The sequence below is a fragment of the Brassica oleracea genome, unplaced genomic scaffold (assembly GCF_000695525.1).
Source record: "Brassica oleracea var. oleracea cultivar TO1000 unplaced genomic scaffold, BOL UnpScaffold00418, whole genome shotgun sequence".
NCBI lineage: Eukaryota > Viridiplantae > Streptophyta > Magnoliopsida > Brassicales > Brassicaceae > Brassica > Brassica oleracea.
The window spans coordinates 137,936-147,461 of NW_013617416.1; the positions used below are offsets into that span (position 1 = coordinate 137,936).

At 39.0% G+C, this 9,526-nt stretch overlaps 1 protein-coding gene and 1 long non-coding RNA gene across 4 annotated transcripts; one reads left to right on the plus strand and one right to left on the minus strand.

The window, feature by feature from the left end:
- The first annotated feature begins 397 nt into the window (after window positions 1–397).
- LOC106319620 lies at window positions 398–4,191 on the plus strand. 3 transcript variants are annotated; one of them, XM_013758002.1, is made up of 7 exons: window positions 398–1,296; window positions 1,389–2,026; window positions 2,244–2,372; window positions 2,600–2,769; window positions 2,884–3,200; window positions 3,300–3,380; window positions 3,462–4,191. In XM_013758002.1, the coding sequence occupies exons 5-7, from the start codon at window positions 3,198–3,200 to the stop codon at window positions 4,074–4,076; spliced, it is 699 nt and encodes a 232-aa protein (XP_013613456.1). In that variant the 5' UTR covers window positions 398–1,296; window positions 1,389–2,026; window positions 2,244–2,372; window positions 2,600–2,769; window positions 2,884–3,197; the 3' UTR covers window positions 4,077–4,191. The 3 variants fall into 3 exon arrangements, with proteins under 3 accessions (XP_013613456.1, XP_013613458.1, XP_013613457.1); XM_013758004.1 differs by having other exon boundaries at window positions 2,923–3,200; XM_013758003.1 differs by having other exon boundaries at window positions 2,645–2,769.
- A 2,268-nt stretch (window positions 4,192–6,459) lies between these two features.
- LOC106319625 lies at window positions 6,460–7,963 on the minus strand. Its single transcript, XR_001265510.1, has 3 exons — window positions 7,627–7,963; window positions 7,274–7,516; window positions 6,460–7,143 (listed from the first exon to the last, which is right to left on the minus strand). It is a non-coding gene; the product is annotated as an uncharacterized LOC106319625 (long non-coding RNA).
- Between the last annotated feature and the right edge of the window lie 1,563 nt (window positions 7,964–9,526).

Here is a 9,526-nt window from a genome sequence, read left to right on the forward strand (position 1 = left end):
TGTTGCTCGTGGCCCTCCCTTGTGGTTATACGAGCTCTTTGACGTTGAGAGAACCCTTACCTCTTTGTAGCTTTGGTTGATGGAGACCTTTTCGTTGATCGGAGAACTGTTGGTTGTTTTTGGTTTAGGTCCTTCTGTTGGTTTTACAGATAGCCTTTTAAGTTCTTAAATGATTCTGTTTCTTGCTTTGGGTGGTAAGGCTGTTTGTAATTGAAACCTGTTAAAGTAATATAATATCATCACTTGATTAAAAAAAATAATTATGCGCGTGGAAACTGTTTCGAAATTTAGATTCAATAATTTGCAAAGAACCAGACCCTAAACGTTTTCCCCTATGTTTGTCTATTTGTCTTCCCAAGTTCTTATATTTTGCTCAACTTCCCAGAATTCCCTCAGTCGTAAATGAGATGATTCCCTCGCGTCTTGTTGAATTACCAGAATATCAAATCGAAGAAACGAGTATGAAGCTACCGGAAATGATATTCGCCGACGGCGAGGAACCCGTCGGAGTAAGGGCTCTTACATACCAGTCATCGCGTTCCATCAACACCATTCTCAATGCTCTCGATGAAGAAGAGATTCAGTTTATCCGACAATCATCTTTCGGCAAGCTTGTCGATATCACAGAGAAACCCGCCTTCTCCGATAGATTTGCCCGATTCCTTCTGTCGAGACAACTGAAAGTGGAAAAAAAATATGAAGCTTGGTTCCGATTCGCTGGAAAGCCCATAAGATTCTCGCTCCGAGAGTTTGTCATAGTCACCGGTCTTCCCTGTGGCGAGTTCCCCAAGAAATATAAGCTGAAGAAGAAGAAAAACATTAACGACAAACTCTACTGGCCTGAGCTTTTCGGAAGTCTGGAAGAGATGCGTGTATCTAGGGCGATTAAGATGCTCCGGAAAAGAACTGTCACTGAGAAAGATATCCGGATGAAACTAGCATGCCTTGCAATTGTATTCTCTGTTCTGTTATCCACTAATTTGAAGATGAAGATGCTGAAGGAACACGCGGAGTTGCTTGGGGATATGGAAGAGTCTTTGCCTTCTCCTGGGGTCGGCTTGCATTTGATATGTTGACTAGTATAAAAAAATGGGATGAGATTTCCCTTTCCCAAAATTCTATGGCATGCAGCTTGTTATTGTTGAAGCTGTTCCTTCGCTAACTGAAGTAGTCAAAGAATCTTGTTCGTCATCAGAGTCTGACAGCGATGAAGATGATGTTGATGGCGTGGCAAGTAAAACAAAGAAGAAAACTCTAAGCCCTGAACATACCCGCGAAGTAGACAAAAAAGAAAAGGTATGCTTTCCCCCTTCTCATTCTACTTATAGTTGACATGAATTTCTTAATATAATCATTTGAATGGGAGTTCTTGTTTACTGATATATTAGGTTTTGCTGTGGAGTATACTTCCCCAAGACCCAGCAAGACCGGTAGACGAGTCGGTGCTTGTATGGCCTGATGAAGTTGTTGACATAAAAGTAGCGTACATGCTTAGTTGCATTAGCGCTAATCACGTATTTACAAAGAATATGTTCAGGGGTGGGGTAACCAAAGGCGATGTAGAAAGGATGCGTGAGAAGGCCAAAGCAGGAGGGAGAAAGAAAGCACTACCTTCGAAGGGTAAAGAGTCACCAGTTGTGATGAATGACGAAACAAGAATAACTTCTATTGTTAATGCTATTATGTGACCAAAGCTTAATCAAATTGATGGTGATATTGCTGCTGTTGTTGCCTCTGTCAAAGAGGTTTTTGCCTGTTCTGTTGCGTTCGCAGCCAAGGTTATTGCAACTGTCAAAGGAATGTTGAAGTCTTTGAAGACTGAGATCATGTCATCTAGGTCGAGGATAAATACTCCATCCCCTCTGAGTCTCCAAAATCTACGGGAGGGCCTGATGGGGTGGCGGATGGATGAGTTCTTCCAAACACAACCGCCGTTTCTCGTGATGGAAATGATGCGATAATTGAGAATGTGATTGAAAACATTAGTCATTACTCAACGCCCCCGGGTCTGGATAACGAATGCCCCGTAAGTGTGCTTTCTGTAGTTTTAATCATTTAACTCTGAGTTGTTCTCCAAGTCTATTTAATGCAAAGAATCAACAATTTAGAATAGTCACAATCCGTAACCTAGTTTTGTTAACCGATATTATAGTTCGTATCTGGATATTGATTAGGTAGTTGCCCAAATTAGGTGTCTTTAAAAGCTTCTGCTTTCACATTAAACAGTAATGGTCTCATTTCAGGGTTCTGATGCCAAATCCCGTCCCTAGCAATCAGTCAACCCGTTAGCTTGCACTCAGGAAGACAACACTCATGGGAATGAAATCGTTAGTGCTTACTCACCTAAGTCAAAAACACTGGACCCTACGCCGGTGAGTGTCGTATTATACTTATTAGAACTTAAAACCTCACTGGACTGGCTTATTGAATCGGTCCTCGATAATTTTGGTCTTATTCTTCGTGTTTATCGTACCCATGCCTGATGCACTGTATTTACTTTTGCAAACGTAGCCACCTTTATTCTATATAGCTGGTTTATAAATTGAATATCTGTTTAATTATATATATCAAAAAACCGGTTTTCTTTTTTAATATCCAGTTATTGGATTATGTGATGAGACCCATATGTATTTGGTTATGCAAGTTCTCGCTGCACCAACACACCCCCAACTCAGTAACCAGCGTTCAGAGGGAAACGTAGAAGAATCTTTCGAAAATCGCCCATCTAGGTCTGCTCATAGCCAGACGCATGAACATCCTGATCCAATTGTATGATCACACTCCCTTCATATATGTTACATATGTTTTCTTTATGTAGTTACATGTTACCATGGTTTTCTTTTAACCATGACACTCCTTTTTTGTTAATTTATTCCCATTCAGATTCCGTCATTCTGACTTGGCCTCACTCAGGAATTTCAGCCCACCCAGCCCCCTGGTGATGATGAGATGGGAGACGATGAGGACCAGCTGGATGAGAAAGACAATTAAGATGGTGTTGGAGATACACAGGAGACATTACTTTGCCATAAAAGTAAGCGCATTTGCACTGTCCCACCTCAATTGCTTACCGACTATCAAAGTGAAACTGCCATTCTTAACCGTGCGAGGGAAGTACCCATTATCGGGAATGGTGTGTACGCCTTAGGATATGTACAGGAAAAGTACAAAACCCTCTAGATTCTACTGAAGAAAGAATGGTATGAACCCTAGAAACAACAATGTATTATTTTCGAGAGATTCCTATTATTAACATTGAGGAAAATTGAATTTTGCTTCCGTGATTGCTTTCATTGTAGTGCTATAAATGTCGTGGGCCTATCCGTATCTGCAAGGAAATTACCGACATTGGAGCAAGAACCCGGTTACTTACAGGCAGAGTATGTAACATTTGCTTTCTAACGTGTAGTTTAAAAAGTTTTGGTTGTGTTATTAAATCATCATTCTGTCAATGGTTGCAGGTCATTGACATCCTTATGAGGGTAATTGCAGCATCTGTCAACAGCCAAGTATCTGATAGGGGCCATACCACTCCGTTATTTCTTGATAGTCGAGTTCAGGTTCTGTTGTCCATGAACTTTCCGAAGTTCAGAAAAAGTAAGACGCAAACTCAGTATGTTTTCACCAAGGCTCTCGTTGATATCGTGAAGAAGAGTTTGAATTTCAACTCTGGTTTGTCACACTTCTACATGCCTGTCACCATTGCGCGGAAACACTGGGTGGCAGTTTGCGTTGACATCACTAGTGCGAAGATATATGTTCTCGACTGCAACCCTGACGTGCTCGATGACAAGGCTTTAAGTAAAGAGCTTGCTCCGGTAACTGAAATGTTCCCATCCCTACTGAAACACTGTGGGGCATTGGTTGAGTATGTGGACAAGGCAGTTGTTGTTGAAAGGATGAAAGGTGTGGTAAAGAACACAAACCCCGCTGATGCAGCCATAACTGCGTGTTTGTTGATTCAAACCCATGCGCTGTATGGAGCAGAAATTTGTAGTTCTATCACTCCATTAGTCATTCCAGAGGAAGCTCAAAGGGCAGCTGTGATGATATATGAGTTTCACGAGATGGTGTAGGTGGTTCGTGTGTTGTTGTCTGAGCCCCCTTTTTTAACGTTTGATCCCATCTTCCGATGTAACATTCTAAGGAGTTTTATGTATGTTGTTTCGTTCTCGTACTTTCAATGGTTTGTATTGGTACTCTCCCTTAACCGGCCGTATTTTGTGACAACCCGTTATTTTGGACCAGCTCTTGAATTTTTTATTTTATTTAGAACCCGGTTTTTAATTATTATAATTAGTGGTGTCTCGAGTTTTAACCCGATTATCTAACTGCAAGTGCACAGTAAAGTACGCAGTAGTAATGCGGGATCGAATCCACAGGGACCGATGATCACACGTAGAGTTGCAGACAAGTTAATAGCTACAGCGAATCAAGATATATTTTTGATGATTTTTATTTAATTTTCTTAGGTGTCACAAAACATAAACGAGCTGGAAAAAGATGATTTAAACGATTTGAAAACTATTTTAAAACAAACGTTGGGCATTGAGAATTCTCAGGGATTTCTTTTTAATCAAAATACAATTAATGGCAGACACAGGGATATATTAAGAACCGTCTAGAACTCAAACACGATATTAGAATTAACCTACTTCCGTAGAGCTAATTCTCTATGTTATAGAAATCTCCACACTAACTTCCGCTGAGTTTCAATTTCTAAACAAGCATTAAGAACAGGTTCAATATGTTCACAAAGCGCAATAACATCAACTTCCGAGGGTTAAGGACACTTTACTCATCTAAAGTATTTTCGGAAGTTCAAACAATCACTTTCGGTGCATCAAACAATCTAATATCATGAACTAAGTGATCAATTCAGTTCAAGCAGTAAGAAATCCATTAGATGAAGAACCAAAACGTAATCCCTTAGTCTACACACGTTTTATGAATCAAAACATCAAGAAATCCCCTATGAGAACCCCTAAACCCAACTAGATGACTACTCACACATAACTAAGCAAGAACAAAACGATTTTGATGAAGAAAACATGATAAGATTGTATTAAAACAGAGTAAAGGTTCAGAAGATCTTCTCCAAATGGTTTTGAGATGAACTCCTTTACAAATCTTCACAAATCACACAAAACAAGTTACAAAACTCTCAAATCTCTCTCAAGAACTTGTAAATCTCCTTCTTGGTCGTCCCTGGTCTTTTCTGAGTCCCAAAAGTCGAGAGTTCTCTTTTCCATTATTGAGGGGAGTGGGTAAAAAGGAGTGAAAAGCTCGTTGGTGCGTGTGGAGCCCGTAGAGCGTGGGATCAGTCGATCCTCAGTGGTCGGATCGGTCGATCCAGTGCATGAACCCGTACGGCTTTTCCTCTTAGCTCTGGATTTGTCGATCCATAGAGAATGGATCGGTCGATCTATGTCCTGTGCGATCAATACTTCTCATTCGGTCCATTGTTCGGTCCATCTTGCTTCTGATAAATCCCGAATGCGTTCTTTTCTTGCAAGCTATCTAGTAACCTGCATATTACACTTAAGAACACCAAAACGCATCAAATAGACCAAAACATTAATTAAAACCGACCATTTAATTGCTCCAAAACGAGTTTAAAACCGTTAAAAACACGGAATATCAATTAGCTATTTCTATCTGTTCCATTTCTGTAACCTTCACTAGATCCTTTGTTTCACTCTAGCCATTCTAAAAATGTAGTTCAACTTTGAAAATCGGAAATGTATGTATCATCATTGTCTCCAATCCGATTCTAATATACGAAACACATGAATATATTCTTGAACTTATATATAGACCACACAGTCAACTGAACATATTTTTCAACCATCAATCCGAGTGTTTCACACGTATGAAGGAAATTTAAGTTACCAACTTTAATTTGATTATAAGCTACCCATGAAGGAAAGATATGTTTAAACATTAACTCCGTATATAATATACGCATGCATGAAATGTAAGTTACATCCTTAAATCCGGATATTACATACGCATGAAGTGTATTTAATATATAACCTTTAATCCGGATATACTATATGCATGAAGGCACTGTAAGTTACAAACTTAAATCCGCATATATCATACGACTGAAGGTAAGTTCTGTTTCTAGCCGGAAAATATTTATTTACTTGGTTGCCTTATATGTAGTTGTCTTTCGTAAATCTTGTGCAACGGTATCATCTTTCACTTCTCAGGCCTCTCATAGACTTTGTATACTCTCATATTCACCTTAAAATGTTGCACTGCTATACTTGCAAGAAAATAATATTTCACATTAACATCTTACAAGTTCACCCCGTTAATATATTACACAATACAACTTCAAACTTAAGAACCATTTTCTCCCCGTTTTCCATAGGCCATCACACACCATATTAAACATCTTACATACAATACCATAAGTTGCTACACCCCACACCCCCCAAAATAAGACTCATATCGGGGTAGCATCGCAAAGCAAAATACAACAAACCATCACAGCGTCAATAGATATATTTATATAAGGCTGAGAGCTTCAATCTTCACCTGCATCTCCTCCATTGTTTCCCTCCGCTTCAGGGGACTGCTGGATGTTTTCAGTATTCATTACACCCGCCAGATGTGCAGCTGGTCCCAAATTGCCATGTTTTGACGATTCACCTATATCTCGGTAACAAACAACGTATTTTAGTTATTTGTATGTATCTGTTTCTAACCACAATAACTGGTTGACATAATATCCGTTGGAACAAGCGAAATTCATATCTTTCTCAACATATACAAAATTTCCATAGCATGTGGGTTCCATCTTGGAGAAGTTCACCTCTGCCCAAGTTTCGACGATGGTTTTCACATCTGTTGAAGAACCATTGGAGGATACATCAATTAGTTGTTGGTTTCTTGGGATAGGAGGAACATTTGTGGCCCCTATGTTGAGATCAGTTGGGGCGTAACCCACATATTCCGACCCCGGGACTCTATATATTCTTTGTAGCTGAACAACATAGCTCGAAGACATCAAGCTTTCCAAATATTCCGGACTGTCTTCCATTGCACCAAAATGCGGGGTGTAGTAGTGTAGATCATAGGTTGGTGATGGAACAGAGGTCCTGAAACGTCCACCCGTTAAGACTTGGTGAAACCCTGGAAAATTGAAACCAGTTACTACTGCGAAATAAATTATTCTAACACCTTCCCTATGTCCTATTAATGTAGCCGGTTATTTTTGTAAATGCTATTAAACAACAGACATGACCGGTTAATTTTATCTTACCATAAACGTTAGCCGTAGCCGCCCTAAGGCCATCTCCTCATATGCGATTAACAATCCCTGTATTCCCAATAGTTGGGACAATGTGATCACCGGTTTCAACGGTAGGACCTAGATTTAGGTCAAGATTGTTTTTCGCCTTTTCAATCTCCATAGAGAAATGGTAGAGAAGCACTATTTCATCTTCCTCAAATATCTCATCCATGGCGTGTTGACTACACACAAACTCCTTGCCTCTTATCATATCTGCATAGGTAGTGTGCGATATGTTATGTGCTGTTTCATACTAAAATCAACAAAAGAAATGGTGAGTAATGAAACTTGTATATCATATCTTAAAAAGTACAAGGTTATACCCAAAACAACGGCCATGTGTTGCTCCTCCGTAACACCCTCGGCAAGAAAATTTCTAGCGCCGATGGTGAAAGGTGATCTGCATCTGAACTGGTATGTAGCTACATCCTCCGCCCCGAATATTACGCATAATCTAGGCTATGTATTCCATTCGTGAACGGAAATCATCATCTCCACGTCCACATTTGTCACAATGTTTTGTGGGGGAGTATGTAGCTCCATCTGGTTCTAGCAACCATTGTGGCAGCTGAAAGGTTAGTAGTAGACATGTTTCTGCACGGAGCCTAAAAAAACCCCCTCACCATCCCCTTAACAGCCTCAACATGGTCGTTTCTCCCAACTATAATATCATGCCCTAGGACGGTCGAATCGTGTTCGAACCTCCACACTCCTTCTGCTGATTTTCTCCATTGTCCTTTGGCGACACGAACTAGACGCGACTTCTGTGGATTGTGATAATGAAGATCATCAGTAGTTTGTAAATAGACAATTTGACTGTAGCTTATATGATACTATTGAATCAGAAGTTGTACCAAGAACCCTTTTGCAAAATATTATATAATGTTATGTTCATTGACCCCTTACCGTATCGAAATCTTAGAGAATAATATTAGTTGCAGTTATCTCCAGTTCTTTTCCGCTAGGTTCCTTACTATCCGGTGTTTGTAGACTAATTTGGTGCTGCAAAATATGATAGTGGGACTACCTATATAAAGCCAACTACGAACTATAGCAACCGGTCTTACCTACACTTGTAAGTTAACTCAGAGAATCTAGCCCATATCTTCCCATTTAATGTGCGCAGCCTATCTATGATTAGAGTGTCATCATTACTTGCTTTTCTGACATGACAAAACACCTCTGTTATTTTATTTAATTTGTTAATACTTCCACTATCTTGTGTTCTCTGAACCTGAAGTCTTATGTAGTAAGCTAACAACACAAAATATCTTCAATAGTAAGTGAGTTAGAATACATGGAGGAGATGTGGCCTTGTTTCTTTATTTTGATCCACTTTCCAAATAAACTAAGTTAATTTGTCTCGGTCCGAACATTTAATTGCTTCAGTTATAGTATATTTGTTTACTATTTGTTGACTACCAACTCTAACTTGTACTGTGTAAGGAAAATTATTCAAAAAATTAATATAACCAGTTCAGCTCGTTTGCGTATAGTACAAAATAGGTAGGCTGTTTTAATTGGGAAGGTAAGATGACCATTATGTTAGCAACTAAAGTAACCTAGTATTTTTAGACTTCGCATGTAAACACACTATATTAACGAAACCAGCATAATTATATCCGAATACGTGATGTTGTTCAAGGATACTCAAATTATCAATCTGATTTACAGATTAGGGTCCAAAATGTATCGTCAAATGGTTTCCCAGTTTTACTTCACATAACAAAGTTACAACATTTTTCATATGCGTGGGTAAGTTGAGAATAAAGTTTGCCTTAACTATATCGTTCCATTATTATTGACACGTCACATCAATTAAACATGTTCTTATAGTAATTTGATGGTTACGTTTACTGCTTTACTGTCTACATCAACGCATATTGAGGTCAATACATGCCTATAAGATATAATGTACCACCAATAAATTTGTTTGACTGATATTTTTTTGCCAAAAAATTACAAGATGTCTGTAACAGCCGCATTATCTATGTACATGCTTCTACAACATTCACTGTTTATATACTAAACCGAAGATTAACACAATATAACTTAATCTAATGAAGACCAATATCATTATCTTACAGACACGCTTACTTAACAACGAAAGTTGTTCTTATTATTTATTGTACAAACTCGGGAAACTAGATTGACCTGCCACTACCCACGAACTGGTTTATATTATACATTGCCATGATTTATATCCAGTTCTACATCCCCCCC

Bases quoted from the DNA above. Each gene is read 5' to 3' on its own strand.
- LOC106319620 (XM_013758002.1), top strand. The intron at 3,381-3,461 runs GTATGTAACATT...CAATGGTTGCAG, and splicing joins CCCGGTTACTTACAGGCAGA to GTCATTGACATCCTTATGAG.